The sequence below is a fragment of the Papio anubis genome, chromosome 1 (genome assembly GCF_008728515.1).
Source record: "Papio anubis isolate 15944 chromosome 1, Panubis1.0, whole genome shotgun sequence".
Taxonomy (NCBI): Eukaryota; Metazoa; Chordata; class Mammalia; order Primates; family Cercopithecidae; genus Papio; species Papio anubis.
In genome coordinates this window covers 111,014,143-111,042,138 of record NC_044976.1, presented here as the reverse complement: position 1 = coordinate 111,042,138, position 27,996 = coordinate 111,014,143, and the positions used below count along the sequence as shown (strand labels likewise).

The following is a 27,996-nucleotide window of genomic DNA, read 5'->3' as shown; positions in this document are numbered from 1 at the left end:
TTGGGGGCTCAGGAAGCTGGGGCCAGGCAGAGGAGACATTATCAAGGCTTTTGCATAGAACAAGATTTTGTTTTCAGAGTTTTCTTCCTCCCCCTTCCCCCAATTGTTAGCAGCTTGATGTGTCATTCTCCCCAGCAGGGGAGGGGGTGGAATGGCTTGGGTTGTAAACTCCCTCCCCCAGCCTTCCTGTCCCTTGAAGGGGCAGCTCAGCTGGGTTCTGGTTCAGGGTCAGGCAGGCAGTTAAGGCTTGGCTGGTGCGAGAAGGCTGGGTGCTGTGTCTTCAGAGCTCATTCCTCCACTCTGGCTCCACTTGCAGAGACAGGCCCCCTTCACCCTCCTGCTCCTGGGGGAGGCAGTCATGACCATGGGACCCTGGAAAGAAATAAAGTACACTTTGTCTTCCTTACCACCTCCTCTGGCACTGTCCCCAACCTGGCCCACCCTGGCCCAGCCATACCTGAGGTAGAGGGGCTGAACTTGCTCAGACCTTGCAGTAAATTCTGTCCCTGTTGCAGGTCCAGTTTGGCAGGGAAGGGACACCCGGTATACCCTCCGTTTTCTTTACAGAACTCCAGGAATCTGTGGGGTACAGAGGAGTGCCAGCAGAGACTGGAGGCTAAGCCACGGTCCTGTCACATCTGAGCTGTACTTGCTCAACCTCCGGATGTCATTTAACTTGTAAATATAATAGGGGTGCTGTGAAAATGGACACATCTGAGGATTAACTGAGCGATAAGCAAGCGCTTAAAAAAGATCCACCTGCCTTAGGCAGGGGCTGTGGCCACCAAGAGGGAGAATGGGGTGGGAATGCTCACACTTTCCAGTCGGGATCATGGCCCAGGAGAAGGGGGTTCCCCACGACGATGAGCAGGGCCTTGGCCCGGGTCACAGCTACATTGAACCTCTGGAAGGAAGAAGTGTGGTCATGGGAGGGAAGGGCCCCAAGATGGAAGAATTCCTGCCACCCCGACCAGCCCTCAAACCTTGGGGTTCTTAAGGAAACCCAGATTAAAGTCCAGATCCAGCTGCACAAAACTCTGGCTGCTTCGCACAGTGGAGATGAGGATGACGCTTCGTTCTTGGCCTTGGAATTCTTCCACTGAACCCACCTATCGGGGAAAGAGGCAGGGCCTGAGACCAGCCAGGCGTGTCAAAGGGGTGTCCTACCCCAGCAAGCCTGCCATCCAAGGAGGGTACAGAGAGGTCACTGGGCAATTGTAGACCAGTGGAGTGAACAAGTGAGTGCTGCAACACGGCCCAGGGAAAGGGGACAGGAGGTAGGCAATGGAAGCTGAAACCTGAAGGGTGAATCCTGTTGAGGGGTGGGGCCTGCAAAGTGTTCTAAGGAAAGAAAACAGCATTGCAAAGCACACTGGAACTCAGAGCAGTGACTTTCACACTTTCCTGAAAATAATCACCAAGTATCTGTTAAGAATATACAACCCTGGGCCCTAACCCAGACCCCCCCATCAGAATTTCCGAGAGAGAGGCCTCTAAGTCTTAGAGCAGTGTTTTCAACCCTGGCTGCACATTGGAATCACCTGAGAAGCTATAAAAACTACCAGTGCCCTGGCTCTGCCCCATAGCTGTATGAGCTGGTGGGCGGGGCCCTGGCAGGGGGGGGGGGGGGGGTATTAAAAGCTCTCCAGGTGATTGTTATCTGCAGCCAGTGTTGAGACCACAACCTTACAGAGGCTACTGGGGGTGGGGGTGGCAGCATCACATGACAGGCCACGGAATTTGGACTTTATCCGTAGGGCAGAGGCCTCAAACCTGCCTGAGTCTAAGAATGACAGGAGGTGCTTGTTAAACATCCAGGCTTCCTGATCCCATCCCAGACCATTAAGTTGGAATCTCCAGGTGTGAGAGGCTTGGGGAGAGCTCCAGCTCTATTCAAGGCAGCAGGGGTGGGACGGGGATGTGGGCTGGACTGGAGTGGAAGCTTGAGAAAGTCTTTGGAAGTGGGCAAGTGGGAGCACACGGAGGGGAGGGAGTGAGTGTGGAACAGCGTGTCACCTTCAAGTCCTTGATGTCATCCAGTCCTCGAAGCTCCCTGTCAAGTTTGGTGATGCAGTAACGGATTTTCTCCACCTGGAAGGAGGGGGACAGGTGCCTTTCTCTCCTGCCATTAACCTCATGCACGAGGGAGCCTGGCAGGCCAGGGAGCTGGGGAACAAAGGAAGGGGACAGCTGACCTCGGTGCTCTTCTGAGATACGGAGCCAGCAGAGGCCTAAGCTCCTGAAGCCTCTGCCTAGTGGTCTGGATATTAAGGAGGTACCATCTGGGGGAGGGGCCCCACCCTTGCTGGTAACTGAGGACCTGACCTGTTTCCGGTACGGGGAGATGACGCCCACGCTTCGGGGGCTCAGGCGGGCTTTGCCCTTCTTGGAGGAGGGGGCCAGGAGCAGCTTCAGGTAAGAAGTCACTGTGGCAGCCTCTTCAGGGTTGAAGAAGGATGGGCTGTTGCCCTCACGCTCATCTTTGCCCATTACGCCGTGAAAGATGATGGGAAAGCCCTGGACATGGGGTCAAGGGAAACCCTCAGCCAGACCACCCTCCCTCAATTCCCTCCCTTCCCAAACCCTTCCAGAGAGTAAGAGATCCCAGGCCAAGGTGACAAAGGGAGGGGCTGCACCTTCAGTGGGAGGGAAGTCAGGGTACAGGGGTGGGAGCCTGCGCCCCTGCCCTGCTTAGCCTCACCTGTCGAGGCAGGCCTGCCCAGCGGCAGAAGCGTTCTCGATCCACGACATCAGCACAGGCCTGCAGCTCCCCTTCATAATAGAGCTGGTTAGGAATGTCCAGGATGGTGGGATGAGACCTGGGAGGCCGGAAGAGGAAGAGCAAGACCGAGGGTCAGATTCCCTCTGCCCCACAGGGGCTCCGCTCTACCCACTCTGGGCCCCCACACATTAGCCTGCTGCCCCCCTGGCTCCCTGGATAGCAGGACACTCATCCATAGTATCTGCTGCCAGGCACTGTAAACCACAGAAAGCAGAACCAGAGTCCTGCTTTCTGTTCCAGAGAGCATCTAGTCCAGGGACTCCACAGACCCATGACATTTAAAACTAAAAAATTAGGGGCCCATTTTCAGGTTTCAAATTTACCAAGGACAGTACGAAACCAAATTATCCTTGACTATCATGTTATTTGATGAGACAGTGTGTTAAATCCAAAAATATAACTAGTGATGACACAATAGCTAACATTTATTGAGCTCTTAGTGATAGCATAAAACTCATCTAAGCATTTTAGATGGCTTAACTCATTCACTAAAAGCATACAGCTCTTTAATTTGAATAACAATAGGTTTATGAAAAAACTGTATCTTCCCTATTTTTCTTTCTTTCTTTCTTTTTTGAGATGGAGTCTCGCTCTATCACCCAGGCTAGAGTGCAGTAACGAGATCTCAGCTCACTGCAACCTCCGCCTCCCAGGTACAAGCGATTATCCTGCCTCAGCCTCCCAAGTAGCTGGAATTACAGGTGCCCGTCACTATGCCTGGCTAATTTTTGTATTTTTAGTAGACATGGGGTTTCACCATGTTGGCCAGGCTGGTCTCAAACTCCTGACCTCAAGTGATCAGGGGTGGGAGCCTGACCTACCTTGGCCTCCCAAAGTGCTGGGATTACAGCCATGAGTCACTGTGCCTGGCTTCCTCCCTGTTTTTCTTATTTCTCCTTGGATTGCCTGAAAACTTCATCTGGGATTGGTACCAGACACACCCGAGCCTCTAGGAACCACTGCCCACCCGCTAAGATGCAGATAAGCTGACTGCTGTCGTGTGAAACCACTGGCTAAGTCACACAGACAACAAACAGCAGTGCTGGGGCTAGAAAAACCTCCTACCTTCCGGTTTAGTCTTTCTGCATCACACAACCTCTGAGCAACAGGACTGCAAGCCAGACTCTCCAGCAGGGGCTGCACACAGGATGTGAAGGCACAGGATATGGCAGGGGAGGCAAGGGCGTGGGAATACCTGTAGTTGCGGAGCAGCTTGGTTATGAACTGGGGGTCATAGCCTTCAGGGCCCTTCTTGTACAGGGAGTTGTAGGTGAGCAGCCGCTCCAGCAGTGAGTATCCCAGCCCATGCTTCTGGGTCAGTGGGGAACGCAGCACAGGCCCCAGCTGCCGAGGGTCTCCTGCCAGCACCAGCTGCCCTCCTGGATCGCCTGTTTCCTTTACTTCCATCAGCCCTGGGAAGCAGAAGAGGTGTGGGGAGAAAGGTAAGTGGTGCAACCTCTCTGACCCACACAGGGTGTATACCTGCAGCCCCACCTGAGTCCCTCACCTGCTATAGCTACCAGACTCTCAGGCTCCATGCAGTGGCCAGCCTCATCGATGAAGATGTGTGTGAAGTGATCAATGGGAAACTGGGCCGAGACCAACCTGGGAGGTGTCAGGCCAGGCAGGGGTCATATCCAGGCACCCAACTACCAAACCTGAATGCTTTCCCAGGCTGGCTCCTCACCACCCCCGCACCCAGCCCCAGAAACCATTCTTCCCCATTTCCCCAGCCCGTTACCCCTTTGATTACACTTACGATTCAGAGACACACCCACACACACTCCCCACCTGCCAGCAGTGATGAGGGTGGTAATTAAGACCCGGTATTCCTGCAGCTTCTTCTTGGCGGGAAATACATACTCCCCCTTCTTTGCATCCCAGTTGCAGCAGGGCTGTGGATTGTGAAGGGACCAGAGGAATCAGCTTGGCTCCACTCATTCCCACCGTGATTCTGGTTGTAGGCCCCCCAAATAATTGTTTTTATTATTATTATCATAATTTTTATTTTTGAGACGGAGTCTCGCTCTGTCGCCCAGGCTGGAGTGCAGTGGTGCGATCTCGACTCACTGCAAGCTCCCCCTCCCGGGTTCATACCATTCTCCTGCCTCAGCCTCCAGAGTAGCTGGGACTACAGGTGTCTGCCACCACGCCCTGCTAATTTTTTGTATTTTTAGTAGAGACAGGGTGTCACCATGTTAGCCAGGATAGTCTCAATCTCCTGACCTCAGGTAATCCACGTGCCTCACCCCCCAAAGTGCTGGGATTACAAGTGTAAGCCACTGCGCCCAGTCCCCCAAACGTTTTATCCACCCCCCTCACTTACAAACTGAGGCCCAGGGAGGGGTCCTGCCTGGTCACATAGCAAGTATCAGAATCCAGGTCTCCTAGCTTCCTTGCCTGAGTGTCTGCCCTGAGAGTCTCCCCGGCATTTGCCATTCTTTGGCCCTCTGCACTTCCCTAGTACCTTGATGTCCTCAGGTACCATGCGGATGTCCCTGCTGGGGGCCAGGAGGCGGTAGATGGAGCTGGGAAGGTGGACCCGGAGCCTTTGACAGAGGAGGTCAGCCCCTGAGTTGGATGGAGCGCAGGCTAGGATGTGGGCTTTGGGCAAGTGCTTCACCACCTGAGATGCAGATAAGCACAGTGTGGGAGGCAGGTTCCTGAGACGCGGCCGTACTCAGTCTGGGGCAGCGCAAGTCTACGATGACTGAAATGTGAATGGTGACTCCAAGGGTCATGCCGTGCCCTACCCGTACAACAGTGTTCCACAGCCACATTTACCCTAACTCCCTACTTCCCCAATCCCCACCCTGTTTTTTGAGACAGAGTCTCACTCTGTCACCCAGGATGGAGTACAGTGGCATGATCACGGTGCACTGCAGCCTCAAATGCCCAGCTATTTTTTATATTTTTTCATAGAGACAGGGTCTTGCAATATTGTTCAGGCTGCTCTCAAACTCCTTAGGCTAGGCCTCCCCAAGTGCTGAGATTACAGGCATGAGCCACTGCACCTGGCCCCTACCTCTCTTTCTGATGGCTGCTCAGACGCAGGAGCATTTCGGGAGTGGGAAGGAACTAGAATCTGAGGACAAGTGCTTGATGCTGGGGGAGTCAGAGTGCAGGCCCCAGGTTTGTGCTCAGACCCCACCTGCTTAATGGCCTCCACTAACGTGACGGTCTTGCCGGTGCCTGGAGGCCCAAAGATGATGTAGGGGGCTGGACGGGTGGTGCCCATGACAATGTGCCTCATGGCCTGCAGCTGCTCTGGGTTTGACTCCAGACTCCGGTCATACAGCCTGGCAGAGGGACCAGGAATGTGAACTTGAAGTCATCCGGTGACCCAGAGGCCTCCCTGACTCCATCCCCTGTGCCCACACTCCGAGTGGTTCCAGAGGCTCCCTGCCCACAGTCTCACTTGAGTTTCACATCTGAGGGCAGCAGCGGGATGTCCCGAGGTGCCACAGGAAAGAGCATGGGCCACAGCAGCCAGCGCCCCGTCAGCTCCAGGGCACGGTGCTGGACTCGCAGGGGCTGGCGGTTGAAGGTAAAGTTCACCTTGAAGGTCAGCCCATCCACAAAGCGGCTCAGGAGGCTTTGGGCAGAGAGAGGGGGGAAGAGTTTGTTGGGGCAGGGGAGGTAGGCAATAATGGGCCAGAACCTTCTCCACCAACCGCAGTCTCAACCCCTCTTTCCAAGACCTTGACGGAAGCTCTCTAGAAGAGGAAGCTGCCGTAGCATCTCAGGGTACCGCTGAGGAAAAGTCTCCTGCTCTGCCCCTGGGGCCTCATTTATCTCAGGGAGAAACATTCCTCCTCCCCTGGGGTCAGAAGTCTGCAGACCCTTCCAGCAGCTCCGGGTTCCCCCAGCACCCACCTCATGGAAAAGCTTAGCTTGACACGGTCCAATTCCACCTTGTGCACAAAGCCCTTATATGTGACGGGGTCCTCCTGGTGTGTCTCCGAGGACAAAAGGGCAAACAGGTGGTCGCCCCGCAGCACTGAGGGGCGGCTCTCGGTCACCCCAGGAACCTATGGGGTGTGAACACAAGCAAGCTTCTGTCCCAGGGATGGACGCTGGAGGGCCCAGCCCCCAGGTTCTCCAGACCTTTAAGGAACAAGGACTGAGACTGGCCTTCTAACCTAAGACTCAGGGAGCTATGCTATCCCTGCACCCCTCTTTCCTTTCATACCAGCAGGAGCCAGGGGAAGAGGAAGAAGACAAATCTTCCGAAACTGCACAGAGATGCCGAGCCCAGGAACCCAGAGCCTCCAGTGCAGCTGCCCTCTTGGCCAGCTCAGTTCCTGCTCTGCCTGTAAAAAATCCTGTTCATCAGTTAATCGGGTTGCTAAAAAAACAAAACAAAACAAAACAAAAATGGACCAGGTATGGTGGCTCACGCCTGTAATCCCAGCATTCTGGGAGGCTAAGGCAGGCGGATCACTTGAGTCCAGGTGTTGTGAGACCAGCCTGGCCAATGTGGCAAACCCCATCTCTACAAAAAATACAAAAATTAGCCGGGCATAGTGGGGCATGCCTGTGGTCCCAGCTACTTGGTCAGAAGGCTGAGGTGAGAGGATCACTTGAGCCCGGGAGCAGGGATTAAAGTGAGCCAAGATCATGCCATTGTACTCCAGCCTGAGCACCATGGTGAGACCCTGTCTCAAAAAAAACAAAAACAAAAACAAACAAAAACTTGTTCAAAACTCACTTCCTGCAGTAATCTTTCCTTGACCAAACTCACCCTCTAATTCCCACCTGCACTTGTATGTAGAAATCCAGTCTCGTGTGTAATATGGGCTCACATGCAGACATTCAAAATCCAAGAGCCAGAAAGAGCTGCTCTAAGAATTATCCAGTCCAGCTCTGTGCTTTTCAGATAAGGGAACTAAAGCTCAGAGAAAGCTTTAGTTCTCTAAAGCTTGGGGACTTACCCAAGGTGGTAGCAAAGCCTGGACTAGAACCCAGATCTTCCCCATTCCCCTGCTCCGTCTTCAGGCACAGGATGCCCACCCTGCTGCTTGCGGAGCCCTGGGAACCACTTCAGCCTTTCTCTTGTTCTGCCCTGCTGTCAGGAATAGTTCTGCCCACAGCCTCTAGCTTGGCTGATGTGAGCCCACCCTCCTCACACTCAATCTGAGCCCTGACCTCCAGCGTGAGCAGCCTGGGGTTCTGGTCCACGGGGTCCCAGGTCATGGGCACTGACTCCAGGTCATAGTGCCGGATATCATGCTCCATCTGCAGCTCTTCCAGGTGCAGCAGCAGCCGCAGCTTCACCTCATAGTTCCTCCACTTCAGGGTTGTCTCCAGCTGGGCCCTGGAAATGATGGTTGGGAGGGGTGAGTGGGGGCAGGAACGGGATGGGCCAGACAACCCCTATGCCCAGGAGTATCCACTTTTCCCACCCGAAGCTCTGGAACTAAGCATCAAAAAGCAGAGAAGACTAGAGGGATACAGAAGTGGATACAGAGTCAGAGGCCCTGAAGAAGGAAGCCTTGGCTCTTGCTTCCTTGGATGCCCCTGCCCCCACCTCACCTGACTTGCATTTGCATGGTGGCTCTTATGGCCAGAACATTCTCCCCTGATCCTCCTCTCATGACTCCCACCCTCACCTCATTCAAATGTCCTTCTCTGGTCAAACATCACCACCTCAAACAGGTCAGGACTAACTGGCCCTCTGCCAAGCAGCACTAACCCATCCTCTAACCCTGCTTTAGTTTCAGTGTAGTTCTTTTTATCTTTTTTAGAGACAAGATCTTGCTGTCACCCATGCTGGAGCGCAGTGGCATGATCCTGGCTCACTCACTGTGTTCTCGACCTCCTGGGCTCAAGGAATTCTCCCACCTCAGCCTCACAAGTAGCTGGGACTACAGACATGTGCCACCACACTTGGCTAATTAAAATTTTTTTTTTTTTTAGAGACAGGCTCTCCCTATGTTGCCCCAGGCTGGTCTTGAACTCTTGGGCTTAAATAATCCACCTGCAGCTCAGCCTCCCAAAGTGCTGAGATTACAGGCATGAGCCACTTGCACCTGACCTGTTTCGTTCTTCATAGCACTCATCACTCCATGAAATTGTAACAAAAATGCTCATTGTCCCCAATTAAATGAGCCAGGCCTTCATTTGACTGGTTCACCTTGAATGGTGCTTGGTTTATGGTGCGTGCTCAGCAAGGGAATGAATGAATACAGCCCGAGAGGCTGAGGACAGACGTGCCATGGCAATGCAAAGAAGCCAGTAGGGAAAAGACAGGGGAGAGTGTGGGGTGCAGAGGGGTAGTACTTACTTGATCTCAGCGATCTCCTTAGGGGCAGTGAAGATACTTGTTCCCTGAAGAAGCATGGGGAGCAGCTGCCTGAGGCGGGGAGGTGGGTAGTATGTCCCCAGCGCCATACTTAACTCCAGGTCATAGCCCTTAGCGCTGCAGAATTGAGGGAAGAAAACACAGAAAACCCCTCACCCTCCAAGACCCTGAGAACGCCCCTCTCAGGTGGATGCACAAAGCCCTCCTGCAGTCCTACTGCTGAAAGGAAGTCGGCAGCCTCGCTCCAAGGTTGGACTATTCTCATTTTTGGAAAGCACCATACTTGGAAACCTTTATTATGTAAGTAATACATGTTCATTAGAGAAAAAAATCAGGTAATAGGTAATAAATAAATATCATTCTTACCATCCAGGAATAACCAATGTTAACTTCCAGAGTTTCTTCCCTGTAAATTTCTGTTATATAGTCAACAAAAAGAGCACAATGGTCTGTGAAGGTCCTATTACATCGTTTGCTTTTTTTTTCTTTTTCGAGATGGAGTCTCACTCTGTTGCCCAGGCTGGAGTGCAATGGCGCGATCTCGGCTCACTGCAACCTCCACTTCCCGGGTTCAAGCGATTCTCCTGCCTCAGCCCCCTGAGCAGAGTAGCTGGGACTATAGGTATGTGCCACCACACCCGGCTATTTTTTCGTATTTTTAGTAGAAATGGGGTTTCACCATGTTGGCCAGGCTGATCTTGAACTCTTGACCTCAAGTGATCGGCCCGCCTCAGCCTCCCAAAATACTGGGATTACAGGTATGAGCCACTGCGCCCAACTAGTTTGCTTTTATAACTCAGTTATTTTGTGAACATCTAGAAAAAACAAAAAGAGATGTCTACACATATCCTACACTTCCATCCACATGAAGTGTCCAGCACAGAGAAATCTATGGAGACAGGAAGTAGATGAGCAGTTTCTTAGGGCTGAATGAAGTGGTGGAGGATAAAAGGGTGATAGCTTTTTGGGGTAATGAAATGTTCTAAAACCAATGGTGGTGATGGTCTCACATATTTGTGAATATACTAAAAAAATTACTGAACTGTGTAATTTAAATGGGTGAATCATATGGTATGTGAATTATCTCAATAAAGCTGTTTAAAAAAACAGAGATGTTGGCTGGGCACAGTGGCTCACGCCTGTAATCCCAGCACTTTGGGAGGCCAAGACGGGCGGATCACTTGAGGTCAGGAGTTCGAGACCAGCCTGGCCAACATGGTGAAACCCCATCTCTACTAAAAATACAAAAATTAGCCGGGTGTGGTGGTGCATCCCTGTAATCCCAGTTATTTAGGAGGCTGAGGCAGAAAAGAATTGCTTGAGCCCAGGAGGCGGAGGTTGCAGTGAGCTGAGATCATACCACTGCACTCCAGCCTGGGCAACAGAGCAAGACTCCATCTCAAAACAAAAACAAAAAACAAAAAACCCAGAGATGTCTACAATGATCTGCCTGATAATCCATCACACAGGGACAATGCCTAAAATGTTTTTCACTCTGTCCTCAGATCTGCAGTTCATCTGCAACTTTCTTCCTTGACAGAAAAATTCTCTCAGACCCAGAAGAGTGAAGAGCCTGCAGGAAAAGGGGCTCTGGCTCCCAGTTCTGTGCTCCTCCCAAAGCCCTAGCCTACGTGGTTGAGATACGAGCCCAGCCAAGGCTGAGTGGGAGCGAGGAGTTACCGGTCAGGTCTCTCTCCTTCCTCTATCCGGTTGGTCACCACAGGGTTTCCAGTGATCCGGGTCCGCTTGAAGGGAGTCATGGGCTTCAGCTGTGCAGCCAGGGGGCTGTGGGCGACGGCAGCCAAGAAGCGGGCAATGTAGAATGTGCCGGCTCCTTCCGAACCCGACTCCCCAGGTCCCAGCAGCTCCCAGAGCACTGTGGCTGGGAAGTAGCCCACAAAGCTGGTCTTACAATGGACATGGAGTTCATAGCATTCACCTGGAGGAGGATGGATGAGTGAATAGGGGTAGGGCAGGGACCCTCCCACCCATATCCTTATCCTGGACACTCTCCCAGGAAGCCCCATCCCAAGGCAAGAGTCCACTGGACAGTGACAGTGTGCTTCCCAAAGCACCAGCACTGCCTGGGGCAAGCCCCTGTCCACCAGCTCTTTCCTTTGGAAACCCACTCACCAGGGCCCAGTGGACAGGGCAACTCCTGGTCTTCATTGTAGAAAGCAAACTGGGGTGTCCGGCAAAGTGGGAAGAGGTGAGTGAGGGTAACAGACTGGGTTCCGCCATTCCGAAGCCTCAGGGTCAGCACCTCTTTGCGGTTCAAATCCAGGCGGATAAGGAGCTGCCCATCTCGGGCTTCATGGGGCCCCTGGACTTCCACATCCACTCCGTGTTTCCCGTGAAGATACTCAGCCCTGGGCAGAAGGGGAGTCAAGGGGGGGCTGGGTGGGAGTGGTCTCACTGGGAGTTACCCTGGGGAAAGCTTTAGGCTTGGGAGCCAGGCAAAGTGCCAGCTGTGCTTGGGAAACTCACCCCCTCCCAGCAGACCAGTCCCCTGCCCTTCCCCCATTCTCTGAAGGAGGGGGACTTACTCCCACTTGTGTAACCCACTCTTTCCTCACACAGACAGCCCCCTTCCTTCACACCCTGCGGGCCTCCCCGTACACACAACACACAACATACACACACCTGTCATAAAAGATCTTGGCTAGCAGTGACTTGTGGTGTTTGCTGATATCTGACCCCAGCTTCATTCTCCTCTTTTCTGGGAACCGCACGTCGGCCCAGCGGTCGAGTCTGAAGAACCTGACCCGAGTCTTGGTGACGTAGGCCAGATTTGCAATCTTCATTCCATACAGCATGGAGGAGAAGCCAGGGGCGGGGGTCCCAAAGCTGCCAGAAGCAGAGGAGACTGGGAAATGAGGGAAGGCAGGGCTTGCGGGAGGCAGGGCGGCGGGTGGGGAAGGGCACTGGAGGGTCACTCTGTGCTGGACGCACCAGCCCTGCTGTGGAGCAGGATGGGGCCCAGAGACAGAGAGACTCAGGCTGGGGATCGGAGGAATGTTTAATGTTTTCAGGGAAGGCAAATGGGACTTCCCAAGGCAAAATACAGTTGTTTTAAACAGTGGGTTCTGGATTGTTCGTTTCTGAGGGGAAAAGCCCAATCACAGGCTGCTGACTGGAAGGACTAAGGGAAGACAGAGAAAGACATAAAGTTCTTTTTGTGGGGGAAACTGTTTGGGACAGAGAAGAAAATACAAACAACTCAGAAGAAAGAGCTGAGGCTAAGGGGAAGCGGAATGATTTGATTCAGAGGGGTGGAAGTGGGGTCCAGCCTGTTGGTGAGGAGAGAAGGGATCAGAGACAGTACAGATGTCCAAGTGTGTGGGCAAGGTGGCTGATCAGACAGCAGTTTCCACCCGAAGTCATAGGGTGCAGGTGGACCCCAAGCAGGAAGGGAAAGGATCCTTCTCCAGAGATCAAATAGCCTGGCTTTGTGCCTAGAGAAGGTGAAGACAGGGAAAACTGGTCAGAAGGACAATAACCTCAAGGCTCAGTGCCTGGAGTTCAGTTCAGTCAATTCAACAAACACTTACAGAGGCCCGTTATGTGCCAGACACTGTGCTGGATGCTGGGGGTTCAAAGATGCAAGAAACTCAGTGCCTGCCTCGAGGCACACACAGACTGAACACATACATTCCAGCGTGGTGCTTGGAGGGCAGCTCATCGGCCACAGAGGGGCTCGGTGCCACAGAGGGACACTGAGCCCAGTCTGGGGGCAGAGGAGGTATCCATGAAGGCTTTCCCAGGAGGCAGCATAAGAACTGAGTCCTGAGGATGAATGGGCATTACCTGGGCACAAGAGGGAGCGTGAAGTGTGAGCAGATGTGAGGGGTACGCAAGAACATGTGCTGAGAGGGGCGGAGGGGGGCTGCCCACTTGACAACTCTAGCCAGGTCAGCTCAGGTGACCTCACCTCTCAGAGCCTCGCTTTCCTCCTCTATAAAATTGGAGGAAAGCGAGACTTACCTCGTAGGGTTGCTGTGAGGTTTACACGAGATTTTGACACGGCAGAGAACCACTTAGCCCAGTGCTTGGCACATAGGAGACCTCAGTAAGGGTGAGCCATGATTAGTATCACATACAGTTTCATTGTGCTAGAGTGAAATGCATAAGGAAGGGAGTGGCAGGAGGAGCAGAGGTGGGCAGGGACCAGATCATAGACAGTTTTGCACACCAGGCCAAGCCTGGACTTGACCCTGAATGTCTGCAGTCCTTTTCCCCGCTCTACTGATACCCAGGAGCCTGAGGACATTCCCACGTGCCACATACTTCAGGGACATATTCAAGATCTAGATGACTGACACCCTCCCTTAAAAGCAAATCTTTGTTTATGAGAACTACGGTAATCCCTATTTAACTCTTAAGGCTAAATCATCATGGTCACTCACTAGGGTATATGATAAGATCATTTATGGTTATGAATATTTTTCAGGTGCCCCCTGCCTGTAACTCTGCCCCTCTCCTTCACCCCAAGCAAATGAGACCGGTACAATTTGGAAAACATTGAATTGGCTATGATTTGTTTTAAAAAGATAATAAATCATTCAAAAGCATAATAGAAAATGCTCAGTAAATGTTAGCTACTATTATTAGTATTTATATTAGTAGAAATAGTAGTACTAATAGTAGCAGTAGTAGTAGGAGTAGTAACAACTTACTTTCAGCCCACGTCAGAGGCTACACTGTGGTTACAGAACCACTGCGGTTGGTGGGTTTTAAGCAGGGGAGTGGCAAGATCATATTTGCATTTCAGATCACTCTGGCATCAGGATTGGAGGATGGATTTGCTGGAGGCAAGACTGTAGGCAGGGAGACCAGTTAGAAGAAGGCCCTTGCAATTGTCCAGTTAAAAGATAACAAAGGCCTGAGCAAGGCAGTGGGTAGAGATAGAAGGAGAGCGGCAAGATTTGCTAATACTTAGAATGTAAAATTAGCAGAATTTGGTGACTGACAGAAGGGGGAATGAAGGCTGGGAAGAGGGGGGGAGTCTAGGATCCCCAAATCAATGGCCTGGCTTCTAGGACTATCTCTGAGATAGGATGTAAGACAAGAGGAGGAGGGATTGGAGGGACTGACCATGACACTTGGATTTGGATATGCTGCGTTTGAGATTCCTGTGGTCCAGAGGCAACCAGCTCCACAAGTCAGAAGCTGAGAACTCAGGCCAAAGTCAGCCTAGTATTAGGGAGTCCTCAGGTAGTGGTTATAATCAAGGAAGTGTAGGAATCTCCCCAGGGAGTGTGAGTAGTCGAGAGCAGCTACTAGGACAACCCGGGGAAGAAGGGAAAACAAGAAACCCTCAAGGGAGAAAGGAGAATCAGCAAAGTCTCAAAATCAGGTATCAGGATCAAAAGCTGCTGAAGGGTCCAGTAATACAGGGACTGAAATCAGGAGATCATCAGTAACTTTCACAAGGGCCTCTTAGAGTCCATCAAAGTCCCACGGAGTGAGGCACAAACTAATGCCTACAGCAGCTACCCTCCACAGGTATCTTAATCCTTGCAGCCCTCTCGGACACCTGTTCAGTCCCATTTTTGAGTCACTAGTGTAAGAATACTGCATGCATATCCCTCACAACGCTAAGAAAACAACAGTGCAGCCTCCAAGAAAAGTGGCTCCAGGCTCCCAGATCAATGCTGGGCAGAAAGAGGGCTTTGTGGGGACTGAACAAACTAGGAAGTGCATGCCCTGTCTGAAGGGGGTAACTGCTCATATCTGAACCGGGCCAGTAGGGAATGCAGGCCCCAGATGGCCAGATCTGACTTTCAAGAAAAGACAAAATCAAAATTTTAACCTGAAACCTTCTATTTTTGGAAACCTGCATGGCACAAGGGCAGACAGAACTCATCTCTGCAAATTTTTCAAATTCTACTGCAGAAGCTGTCCCTAAATATTTCTCAAATTATTCTCTATGTCTCTTACTACTACCCAAATTCACATAACATTGGTCTAGGTGACAGTCATTCAAAAATTATTTTTAAAAAATCACAAACTTATTATATTTTTGTCAAAAAAAAGCCCCAATCCTTGTATTATACATGTAATCCCCTATATTTATTTATTTATTTTTTTTGAGATGGAGTCTCGCTCTGTTGCCTGGCTGGAGCGCAGCGGTGCGATCTCGGCTTACTGCAACCTCCGCCTCCCGGGTTCAAGTGAGTCTCCTGCCTCAGCCTCCCGAGTAGCTGGGACTACAGGTGCATGCCACCACTCCCAGGTAATTTTTGTATTTTTAGTAGAGACGGGGTTTCACCACATTAGCCAGGATGTTCTCAATCTCTTGACCTCATGATCTGCCTGCCTCGGCCTCCCAAAGTGCTGGGATTACAGGTGTGAACTACTGTGCCCGGCTGTAATCCCCTATATTTCTGAGAAAAACTTTCTAACCAAGACTGGAAACCTGCAGCTATAAAATAAAACAAGGTCAAGTGTGGTGGCTCATGCTTGTAATCCCAACACTCTGGGAAGCTGAGGTGGGAGGACCATTTGAACCCAGGAGTTTGAGACCAGCCTGGGCAATACAGTGAAAAAAAAAAAAAAGCAAACCCAGGCGTGGTGGTGCTCGCCTGTAGCCCCAGCTACTCGGAAGGCTGAGGCAGAAGGATCACTTGAGCCCAGGAGATCAAGGCTGCAGTGAGCTGTCATCACGCCACTGCACTACAGCTTGGTTAACAGAGCTTGGGTAACCCTGTCTCTAAAAAAGAAAACAAACATTTTTGACTACTAAAAAATATTTTGTCTGGCAAAAGGTAATATAAACAAATTTAACAGATAAATACTTATGCAGATGACAGGCAAAGGGCTAACTTTTATAATACATAAATTTTCTTACAAATTGACAAGATGAACAATTCAACAGAAAAATTGAATATTCAATTAAAAGAACAGATACAGATGGCCAAAAGAGTATGAAAGACTGCTCCAAATGTAGAGAAATGCAAATTAAAGTATAAATGAGATATCATTTTATTCCCATTAGACTGACAAAAATGATGGGTATGTGGAAATATGACAAAAATGATGGCTACAATGGGTATGTGGAAAAGTGAACTCATAAATTACTAGCAGAAGAGTCAAGTATTGCCATCTTTTGGGAAAACAATCTGGCAACATCTACAAATATTTAAAATACAGGTGTACTTTAAAACCCAGAGACTGTCTGGGCGCGGTGGCTCACGCCTATAATCCCAGCACTTTGGGAGGCTGAGGCAGGTGGATCACCTGAGGTCAGGAGTTTGAGACCAGCCTGACCAACATGGAGAAACCCCATGTCTACTAAAAATAGAAAAAATTAGCTGGGCGTGGTGGTGGGTGCCTGTAATCCCAGCTACTCGGGAGGCTGAGGCAGGAGAATTGCTTGAATTCAGGAGGCGGAGGTTGCAGTGAGCCAAGATCGCGCCATTGCACTCCAGCCTGGGCAACAAGAATGAAACTCTATCTTAAAAAAAAAAAAAAGAAAAAAAATCCCAGGGACTGGGCATGGTGGCTCATGCCTCTAATCCTAGCACTTTAGGAGGCTGAGGTGGGAGGATCACTTGAGCCCAGGAGTTTAAGATCAGCCTGAGAAACATAGCAGGTCCCTGTCTCTACAAAAAATTTTTTAAAAAATTAGCCAGGTGTGGTGGCACGCCCCTGTAGTCCCAGCTACTCAGGAGGCTGAGGTGGGAGGACTGCTTGAGCCCAGGCCTTTGAGGTTATGCAGAGTTATTTTTGCAGAACTCCACTCCAGCCTGGGCAACAAAGCAAGACCCTGACTCAAAAAATAAAATAAAAAAATTTTAAATTTAAAAGATAAAACCTCACAAAACCCAGTAACCCTGTTCCTGAAATGTGTCCCATGGGAAGAAAGTACCAATGTATAAAGACATATGTGCAAGGATACTTACTGCAGAGTCACTCACAGTGGTCAAGAATTGGAAATTAAACAAATGCCCATCAACAGAGTGATAGGTGAACAAATCGTAAGCACTCATACCATGGGATATTATGCAGTCATTGAAAAGATGTATCACACCCACTCAAATGGCTAACATTTAAAAGGCTGACAATACCAAATACTGGTAAGGATACCGAACAACTAGGCCAGGCACATGGGGTCATGCCTGTAATCCTAGCACTTTGGAAGGCTGAGGTAGGAGGATCACTTGAACTGAGAAGTTCAAGACCACCCTGGGCAACATAGCAAGACCCTGTTTCTACAAAAAAATTAAGAAATTAGCTGGGCATGAGGCTACAGTCTGCCACGATTGTGCCACTGCACTCCATCCTGGGTGACAAAATTAGATTCTGTCTCAAAAAAATAAAAAATAGAACCACCAAAACTCTCATGCATTCGTTTGCTGGTCTGTAAAATGGTTTAAGCACTTTAAGAAAAGGTCTAATAGTTCTTTGTGAAACTAAACATATGCCTATCCTATGACCCAAAAATTCCACTCCTAGATACATTCCCCAAGAGAAATTAAAATGTAAGTCCACAAAATGACTTGTATAAGATGTTCCTGGCTGGGCACGGAGGCTCACGCCTGTAATCCCAGCACTTTGGGAAGCCAAGGCAGGCAGATCACTTGAGGTCAGGAGTTCGAGACCAGCCTGGCAAACACAGTGAAACCCCGTCTCTACTAAAAATACAAAAAAATTAGCCAAGTGTTGTGGCAGGCATCTGTAATCCCAGCTACTCAGGAGGCTGAGGCGGGAGAATCACTTGAACCTGGGAGGCGCAGGTTGCAGTGAGCCAAGATTGTGCCATTGCACTCTAGCCTGGGCAACAGAGCACGACTCTGTCTCAAAAAAAAAAAAAAAAAAAAAAAGTTGTTCCTAGCAGCTTCATTCAGAAGATCCCCAAACTAAAAACACTGTCCATAAACAGGGGAATAAATATACAAACTGCGATTTGGATTCATACAATGGAATACCACTAAGTGCTAAAAAAGAAACTACTGATACATTGTGGATGAATCTCAAAAACATTAAGCTAAGTGAAAGCTGCCTTATACAACAGTACATACTATATGATTCCATTAAATGAAGTTCTAGAACAGGTACTACCACGAAAAAAATCAGAGCAGTGGTTGCTTCTGGGTGAGTAAGAGTGAGGACTGACTAGGAAAGGGCAGGAGGGACCTTTCTGGAGTAATGTGATGTTCTGTACCTCAACAGGGGCTTGCACACAGATATATGCATTTGTTAAACCTCACAGAACAGTACACTTACAATTCGAACATTTTGCTATTTCCAAATTTTGCTTAAAGGCCGGGCACAGTGGCTGATACCTGTAATCCCAAAAGTTTGAGACCACCCTGCACAATATAGAGAGACCCCATCTCCACAAAAAATGAAAAATTAGCTGGGCATAGTGGCACACGCCTATGGTCCCAGCTACTCAGGAGGCTGAGGTGGGAGGATAGCCTGAGTCTGGGAGGTTGAGGCTGCAGTGAGCTGTGATCATGCCACTGTATTCCAGTCTTGACAACAGAACAAGACCTTGACTTAAAAAAACAAAAAACCAAAACCCAAACAACAACAACAACAGCAGCAACAACAAAAAAAAACCCATGGCCGGGCGTGGTGGCTCACGCCTGTAATCCCAGCACTTTGGGAGGCCAAGGTGGGTAGATCACCTGAGGTCAGCAGTTCGAGACAAGCCTGACCAACATGGTGAAACCCCGTCTCTACTAAATACAAAAAAAATTAGCTGGGCATGGTGGTGCATGCCTGTAGTCCCAGCTACTTGGGAGGCTGAGGCAGGAGAACTGCTTGAACCTGGGAGGCAGAGGTTGCAGTGAGCCAAGATTGCGCCATTGTGCTCCAGCCTGGGCAATAAGAGCAAAACTCTGTCTAAAAAACAAACAAACAAACAAACCCATAAACAATTTTTTTTTATTTCTAGGTAAACATAACATAAATTTTGAACTCTAGCTGATAATAATCACGCTGAATAATTAATAATAGTAATTTGTTGGAGCGAAGTGCACTGATGTCTGTAACATTCTGAAATGCATCAGGAAAATTAAGATGACTTGCTAAATAAACAGAGGGATGGATCTATGGGCAGATACGTGCAAAATGTTAAAATAATTCTAGGTAAGGGTATGTGGATGTTCACTGTACAATCATTTCAACTTTTCTTTATGTTTAAAATTTATTATAGCAAAATATTGGGGAAAAAGTCCCAACAATGCATTAGAGGTCCATGATAGGAGTGATTCCCATCATGTAGTTGAGAGAGTAGGACATGGATGATGTGAATAACATGATTCTTTTGAAAGAATCTTGGTCTGTCACCCAGGCTAGAGTGCAATGGCGCCATCTTGGCTCACTGCAACCTCTGCCTCCAGGGTTCAAGCAATTCTCCTGCCTCAGCCTTCCGAGTAGCTGGGATTACAGGCGCCTGCAACCATGCCCAGCTAATTTTTTGTATTTTTAGTAGAGACGGGGTTTCTCCATGTTGGCCAGGCTGGTTTCAAACTCCTGACCTCTGGTGATCCACCCGCCTTGGCCTCCCAAAGTGCTGGGATTACAGGTTTGACCCACTGAGCCTGGCCAAACATGATTCTTTTTAAATAAAACAATGACTAAAAAAATACCCTGATTGATATCAAGAGTTACCTGAGTATAGGGCAGAATGTGGAAACAGAGGTGGGATGCCCATAAGGGTAGGGGTCCACAATAAAAATGATATGTGATAATGATCCCACGTGTGTAAACTTATGTAGGTGTGATATAAGCATGCCTGCATAAAGTGATAAATGAGCCACGTGCAGTAGCTCACGCCTGTAATCCCAGCACTTTGGGAGGCCAAGGTAGATGGATCACCTGAGGTTAGGAATTTAAGACAAGCCTGACCAATATGGTGAAACCCCATCTCTACCAAAAATACAAAAATTAGCCAGACATGGTGGTTCATGCCTGTAATCCCAGCTACTTGGGAGGCTGAGGCAGGAGAATTGCTTGAACACAGGAGGCGGAGGTTGCAGTGAGCTGAGATCATTACACTGCACTCCAGCCTAAGGGACAGAGAGAGATTTAAAAAAAAAAAAAAAAAAAAAGATAAATGAAAAGGTGGTCACCAAAAGTATTTTCAAAACATTTAAACAAGTATCTAACATAAAACATTAAAGCCCTTAATTCCCTTGCTCCCAACTACTTGCTTAATTAGGAACAATTAATTAAACCCGCTATTTGATGTATGTTTTTCCTGACTTTTTTCTATGCATATAAAACACAATAATGAGATCATATATGCTACATATACTATTCTGCAGCAGGCATTTTCATCACCATGGATGTTCTCCCGTAACAATGCTTTACAGAGCCACCATGCCCTTTTGAATGGCTACAAAAGATAGCACGTATGAATGCATCATGGTGTGTTTTTTTCTCTAGTGATAGACAAGCTCCCTGAAATTTCTGGCTACTCCAAATGTCACAATAATTATCCTTGCACACAAACCCTTGTACTTGTAGGCAAGTCTAACGGGATAAATTCCTTAAAGTAGAACTCCTGGGTCAAAGAGAATGAACCTTTACAACTTTGATAAGTTCTGCCAAATTGTCCTTTAAACAGGTTGTATAAATTTATGTTTTCACTAACAAGAGTTTGAAAATGCCCCTTTCCCAAGGCTCTAACATCAGAAACGTTCAATGTTTTAAATTTTTGACAATTTGATTACGAAAAATATTATCTTTTTTACCTGTGCATTTCTCTGATCACCAATATAGTCAAGGATCTGTCCTTCTTCTATTAGTCATTTGTATTTCTTCTGTGAGCTGCCTGATTATATACCCTTTGCTCAATTTCCTAGGACCCAATTAACCGTTCTCCCTACCTCTGGCTTCATACCGCTACCCTAGGCCACCGCCTATATCTGCAGAATTGTCATCAAACACAAATCTGATCTTGTTCCCCCAATTTACAACTCCATAGTCCACAAAATTAAGTCTTTTACATGGCACCTTCAAGATCCTCCACAGTAACGACGATAATGCAAATACAGTAACATCAACAGAAAACATTTCCTGAATGCATTATCTCATTCAATCCTCAAAACAACCCTTTGAGGTAGTAATTATTATCATCCCATTTTAGAGAAAAAGAAATTGAGGTACACATCATCACCCACACTTGGTGTCTTGTCAATCCATCCTTATTTCAGCCATTCCCAACTGCTTGTATCACTGTGCTCCTCTGCAGACTTCTGTGCTGTGGACATCCTTAGCCTGCACTGCCCTGCCTTAGGCCATCCCTTCTGTTTGTTAGGTGAACAATGGCTAATCTTTTTAGACCCAGTTCAGGAAAGGCCAAAAGCTAGAGGAACTGTATTTCAAAACATATGATCAGATTTGGAAGTGATCTTAAAGAGACATCTAGTTTCATAATCTACAGACTGTGGATTCCAATTCTCATGAGCGGTTCAAAGCCAGGATTTTTATAAAACTGAAATAAAATAGAACAAAAAATATCAGAGAGCAGGGAGTGAAACTATGTATTGTTTCAAGGGCAGGCATTGTTTTGTGAAGGTTGTGTATACCAGGTCCCAAAGTAAAATGTGTTTTTTTACTGTGGGTAGAGGTCCAACCACCAAGCCACACTCCATGCCAGAAGCCACAATGATCTTTCTAAATCTGATTATGTCAGCCTCTTACTTTGAAATTTTCTGTGTTTTCCTATTTCCGTTAAGATTAAAGACAAAACAAAACACCTCACAATGCCTACCCAGGGCCCTGTTGGCCTCCCGTTCTTCTGAGGTCATCCCAAGCCTTTGAAGGTGCTGTTCCTTCTGCCTGTACACTCTCCCCTTGTCCTTTACATCTTCTAAGTCTCATTAATCCTTCAAGATTCTGCTCAAATATCACTTTCCCCAAGAAACCTCTGCCTAGGTTTCTTGATCTAGTCGAGGTTGCTAGACTAGGTCACATCTCCAAATTATATACTCTCAATGCATACTGGACTTTTCCGTACGAGCACTCATCACAACCACAATTAAATAATTATCTAACTGCTGCCTCCTTCCTTAGTCAGTTGGGTTCCTTTTGTGTTTTTCTAGCAACTCACTTTTGCTTTGCCATTCACAGGAAGCACTCAGCCAGTACACTCAGCTTCATAGGAAGCACTCAGCCAGTAGAAGAATGAGTCTCCTGTCCAAAGCAAGAATCATCTTCTCTCAGAAACCTTTCGTGACATCAGTCCTTACCCCATACAATGGACTCCTAATCATCATTGCACTAATGAGGGGTACCATGTACAAAGCCAGTGTAATATGCTAGCCATGCAAATGCTTTGCCTAGGACAGCTCATTTTGGTCTCTCACAACCCTGAGAAAAAGGTATTATTTTCCATACTCTTACAGTTGGCGAAATGGAAGATTTAGAGAGTTGTTCAAAGTTAAATGCAACCACTAAATGGCAGGGCTATCTGAACACCATTACTGGCACCTATACTACTGTATTGCATTTGTTTGTCTACACATATCTGCTGCTCTCTACTAGATTATGTTCTTTGGAGGTAAGGACCAAGGCACAGGCACATAGTAGAGCCTCATTAAATATACTTGCTAAATGAATAAAGGTAGGTGGGAAAAGGCAAGAGTTCAGAGCAGAGCACTTTATAACATCATAAAATAACCTAGCTGGAGAGACCTATCCCCTTCCAGTATAGGAATCTCCTAGAATTCCTAAAGAGTGTGATTTGCTATACCCCCTGCTATATGGCCCATTCTCTTATTAGTTAACTCTAGTTGCTAGTTCAATTAGATTCTGCAAACATTTATTAAGCATCTACCACATGCAAAGCTCTATGCTGGGGACTGAAGATATATGTAAACCTAACTAGAGGTAGAGGAGCTAGCATTTGCGTGGCTAGCATATTACACTGGCTTTAGTATATTACACTGATTTGGTACCAGGAGGAGATGGCCATGTGCCATAAAGCAGAGTGTAACGTGGCCATAATACGAGGCTATACCCAAGGTGTAAAGAATGAGCCATGAGAGCCCAGAGAAAAAGCAAGTAATTCCTACTAGGAAATGAAGGTTGACTTCACAGCATTCCAGCCTGGCTTTTTAAAGGATGTGTAGGCAAGTTATTTAATCTGAACATATATTTCCCCAACATGGTGAGGGTACAGAGTGGGGATAGTTGATGAAACCCACTTCTGCCTTCTGGAGGGACACAGCAGTGCAATCCTCTCCATCTTAATAGTCCAAAATAGTCAAGGATAGTTACCTTGTTCTGTCTGATTTTTCTATTTTTGAGGCAAATATTTCTGTTTCTTTCACTGGGTCTCAGGATAGAATATGAACCCACATAGAAGGCCTTTCCTCCTCCCTCCATGTACTAAAATTTTATCTCTTTCAAGGCCAAGGTCAATGCCACCTTCTCCATCATATCCCCTAATGATTACAGAGGAATGGTATCTTATCTGCATAAACACAAGTGCATACAGTAAAAATTACTTTTGAAAACGCCTACATTCACCCATAATATACAGTATATCTGGCTTTCTGTATGTAATCCAACACAACCAGTTTTTCCCCGGTACTAAAACAAACTATGTACCTTTGGTTTAGAGCTGACAAAGACTCTCCTTGATCCAACTTTTGTTAGGCTCCCCTGAGCCCTCTTTTTGACTAGCCCTTGACCTTGCCTCCCCAAACCCTTCAGTCTTAGGCCCATCTAGTTCAGTTTTAGCAAGAATCTGAAGTCATTTTAGTGAGACTCCTCATCCTTGATGCATGACCATGCTTGATATCTGATAAAGTTCCTCATTCCCGCCTTGGATGTACAAGTCCTTGGTCTGCCTTTCACAAGAGTCTTGTTAGGTCAGGTGAGCAAAAATCCTCCCAGTCTTTATGGCTCCTCTTAGTAATTTTCTACATATTGATCCCCTTACTCTGTTCACTGGTCATAAATCCCCGGCTGTCTTTGCTGTATTCGGAATTGAGCTCCAACTCTCTTCCCTATTGCAATAGTCCTATTACCATAGCCTTGAGTCAAGTCTTCCTTACTGCTTTAACCAATTACTTTTTCCTTAACAGAGCCAAAAGAAGTAGGTGACTTGTTTCACAGCCATGTTGTACTCTGCGGACGTAGGTGAATTCACATACCTGAAGGGCTGATACCATGTGATGCAAATGCTCGCTCTTTCCTCCAGCATTTTTCTTATCATCCCTAGTATAATCCTCCATTTACCATGTACTATCGTATATTGTGTACATGTATATTGCATGCATATCATAGCTTCTGATGCTCCTCGGGGACTGTGTTTTTCATCTTAAGAGTCCCCATAGTGTCCAGCATGGTGACATAAAATAGGGCCTCATCATCTTTGCCCCTTCTCAGATGTTGTTCAAGCCTGTTAATATCCCTCTCAAAATGTGATATCCATTAGTGAAAACGATATTCCAGACACGATTTGACCAATATAGAGAGTCTCTACCCTCTCCCCCCGACCCCAAATCACACTTTTATTAGCTCAATCTTAGACTTCAGCTGTTTTAGCAGAAATATCTCACCCATACTGGCCCACTGGTCTGTTAAAACCCAAGGTCTTTTTCGGGAGGTCTGTTATTAAGCCCAGATTCCCACTACCTTATGTTTATTTGTACAAGCCTTTACGTTTACCCTTGTTAAACTGTTTCTTGGTTTTCCATGCAAGGCAGCAGCCTGTTGATAAACGTGTTTTTGAAGCACAATTCTGTGGTCTGACAGAAGACTCTTTGATTTTCACTTGGGTGGTAACAGGAAAAGGAGACCAAACAGCCTTCAGCCACAGGGTGAAAGGGAGCCTCCAGAAGGCTGGCCCTGCCCCTGGGTCTCCATGGAGAAGCCACAGGTGCTAATGGAGGTTTGGTACCTACGTAGTTTGTGCCCTTTTCTTCTTTCCAGAGCTTCCTGAGCTTCTCCCTTCTACCCTGGGCCTCTTCAGGTCTCCCAGATAGCGGACCCCCGAGGCAGCAGCGCCTCAACAAGGTGGTAGAGGTCCCCGTAAAGCCCGCGCCCGGGCTCGCAGCCCCCAACAGGCAGCCTCTTCCCCGAGCTCCCGCGATGCCTGGGCCCCCTCTGGAGGCTCCCCTCCCCCACCGCGAGGGCTGTCCCTCAGCCCCCGCGAGCGGCGCGTGGACGCGGGACCCAGCTCCCAGCCCCGGGTTCCGGCCGCCTGGGGCGCGGGCAGCGCGGGAGGCTTTGCGCGGGGACTTGGCGCAGGGGCCCAGCTCGGGCAGAACGGGCGGGATCCGGGCGGCGCTGCTGGGGCGTGGGCGAGGCGCGGGAGGGGAGGTCTGCGCCGCCCCAGGACTGGCCTGAGCCGCTGGGGGAGCTGCGTCCCTCTGCGCCCCGGGGCGGGAAATGTGGCCCCCGCGCAGGGGTCGTGGCAGCAAGCTGGGCCCGCGATTCGGGGCCGGGAGTGGGCCGGCCCGTACCTGATCTTGAAGTCGCGGTTATAAATGGTCCGCAGCCGCTCGCGATCTGTCTCCATGTCCAGTCCCCGAACGACCAGGAAACTCTCGAAACACTGGCCCGCCTCCCGGAGCTGCCGGCAGCTGAACTTACTGGGCATCGCGGCGGCGGCTGCGGCCCAGGCAGGAGGGTCCGTGGAAATGAAACTGAAAGTCGCCGCTGCAGCTGGAAGTTGGCGGCCCTGAGATGAGGGTGCAGCAGGGGGGAAGCCCCCTAACTCTGACCCCTGATCCTGCGGGTTCCCTTCTCCCCGCAAGGCTTCTCTTCTCCGTTCTTTTCTTACCTGAGCTTTCCCTTCGGTTTCTTCGTCCTATCCCCTCCCCCTCTTCGCATTAACTCTTTCCTAAAGCGTCTGACCCCTCCCTCAGGGCCCTCCCCTTACCCCAAGCTCCCTCCCCTGGCTTCTAGCCAGTATCAGAACGTGGCTACCGCTTGGGGCCTTCTGAACAGCCCGGGAGGACCTACGAGCCTCAGCTAGGGCTACCCTCACGCCCACCCTCCAGAGCCTCGGGACTCAGTGAAAAGCAGGAGAGCAAAGGGCAGGACTGGGACCTAGGTCGGCAGCAGCCGGACTGGGAAAGCTCATCCAGCGCCTCCCCCAGCCTTCCAGGGGCATAAACCCGTGGAAGCAGGCGACACGCCCCCTCCCCCATTTTCCCTTCTTGGGCTTTCAGACGCACGTAGTTGGCATAAGGGTCAAAGAAGTTTGGGGAAAAGAACCCAGAGTCTCTGAGATAAAGGTGTGTACGTGTGTGGGAGGGAGGGACAAGGGGCTCTGCTAGGATAAACAGTCATTGCTTTTCTCTGCCACACCGGCTTCATTAAGTGGAAAGGCTGGTGACCCTTAGCCCTGAGCCACATAAATTTGGGCGCTTCATTGCATTCCAGTCTGTATTGTTCTTCAATTTTTACTAGTATATAAGGTGGCCTCTTATATTTATCAAAATACTAGCATCTTGGGCATAAGGGACTGTTAGGCAATAATAAGTGGTTAATAGTGACAGCATCAGTACCAAGAAGAGAACTTGGTGTGCTTCAGAAGACTGTATAAACAAATTTAAGGAGGTGGGGCTACAATAACAAACCTTTGCATCTATTTTTTCCTGCAGAATGAAATAACACACACACTAGAATGGGACAAGCTTAAGTTATACGACAAAGTTTTAAATCAAATACATCACTTTCAAATAAATCAAAGCTAGCGTTGTTCTCTATAGTAGTTACCAGCAGGAAGCCACACACTCAATCTAAGGAATTGAAGAAAAGTCCAGAACCCAGGTCATACTCCAGCTGGGCTACCCTTGTACCTTCTCTCAGGCCAACAACCAAATGAAGCCAGGAATAACAGCCTTTAGCAACAGGAAATGCAATGTCAGTGGGAACCAAAGCTACAGGGATAGGGAAAATAGAGCAGAGGAAAACATCTTAGAAACTTATCATTGCAAAGTAGAGGAAGAAACTAGAAAAGCAGCCAAAGATTTTACCTTTTTTTCTCCCTCAATGTCCTGATGAGGTTCCAGAAGAGTAGAGAGGGTGAACTCCTCAAAACTGCCTTGTTACTTACCATCTCAAAAACCTACCATCAACCATACTCAAACTGAATGCCTGGGCTCCATTCTGACCAGCAAATCTAAATCCATATTATTCTTGGATACAATCTCCCCTCTTCTCTGGTCAGGTTTATCTCTTGGATGTTCTCAAAACGTACACAAAAGGCTACAGTATAGTAAAAACTTGGGTAAAAGTGTGATGCTATGTGGCTTTGTTTACAATGGAACTTCTCTAAACAAGTTTCATCAGGAAAAATCTACTTCACATAGGGTTCTAATTGTTATTGTCAGAGCTGTTTGAACCAGAGCAACTTCATCTTGAACAGGGGCTGGGTAAAATGAGACTGAGACCTACTGGACTGCATTCCCAGGAGGTTAGGCATTCTAAGTCACAGGATAGGACAGGAGGTCAGCACAAGATACATGCCATAAAGACTTTGCTGATAAAACAGGTTGCAGTAAAGCAGCTAAAACCCACCAAAACCAAGATGGTGAGGAGACTGACCTCTGGTCGTCAGATGTGAGATTTGTTTCTGTGCTCAGAGCTTGTATATACTCCGTGCATTTATACATACCCTATCTGTTCAAAGCAGAAATTTAAGTTAGCTCAACTTAACCTATAGGACAATCCAGCTTTGTTCTGTATTTACCAATCTTCCTTTGATTTTTCACATAGTAGGTAGCTGAAAAACGAGACAATGGTCAAAAGCATTTGGTTTACTTGGTAGTTTTATAGAAACTTATAAATTCGTAAGTTGGCATTCAAATATTAATCATTCTTTGAGTTTGAAGAGAATATGCCAAGTTTGCCAAGTATCCTATGAACCTAGATGGGTCCAGCACCAAAGTCTTAGATTATAAAAGACAACAGGCATTGGAACTAGGCAAGC

At 48.4% G+C, this 27,996-nt stretch overlaps 1 protein-coding gene across 9 annotated transcripts; it reads right to left on the bottom strand.

The window, feature by feature from the left end:
• Positions 1 to 34: 34 nt before the first annotated feature.
• Positions 35 to 27,474, bottom strand: MOV10 (Mov10 RISC complex RNA helicase). 9 transcript variants are annotated; one of them, XM_031652043.1, is made up of 21 exons: positions 25,840 to 27,469; positions 25,520 to 25,721; positions 11,730 to 11,933; positions 11,220 to 11,455; positions 10,767 to 11,025; positions 9,069 to 9,203; positions 7,931 to 8,099; positions 6,659 to 6,813; positions 6,201 to 6,377; positions 5,934 to 6,081; positions 5,250 to 5,408; positions 4,574 to 4,677; positions 4,290 to 4,387; positions 3,978 to 4,194; positions 2,702 to 2,819; positions 2,326 to 2,517; positions 2,017 to 2,091; positions 984 to 1,109; positions 816 to 904; positions 458 to 579; positions 35 to 372 (listed from the first exon to the last, which is right to left on the bottom strand). In XM_031652043.1, the coding sequence occupies exons 2-21, from the start codon at positions 25,654 to 25,656 to the stop codon at positions 281 to 283; spliced, it is 3,012 nt and encodes a 1,003-aa protein (XP_031507903.1). In that variant the 5' UTR covers positions 25,657 to 25,721; positions 25,840 to 27,469; the 3' UTR covers positions 35 to 280. The 9 variants fall into 9 exon arrangements, 8 of the variants coding, with proteins under 8 accessions (XP_031507903.1, XP_031507894.1, XP_031507907.1 ...); XM_031652034.1 differs by adding an exon at positions 13,763 to 13,903 and having other exon boundaries at positions 2,017 to 2,517; positions 25,840 to 26,059; XM_031652047.1 differs by adding an exon at positions 13,763 to 13,903 and having other exon boundaries at positions 11,730 to 12,541; positions 25,520 to 25,868.
• Positions 27,475 to 27,996: the final 522 nt, after the last annotated feature.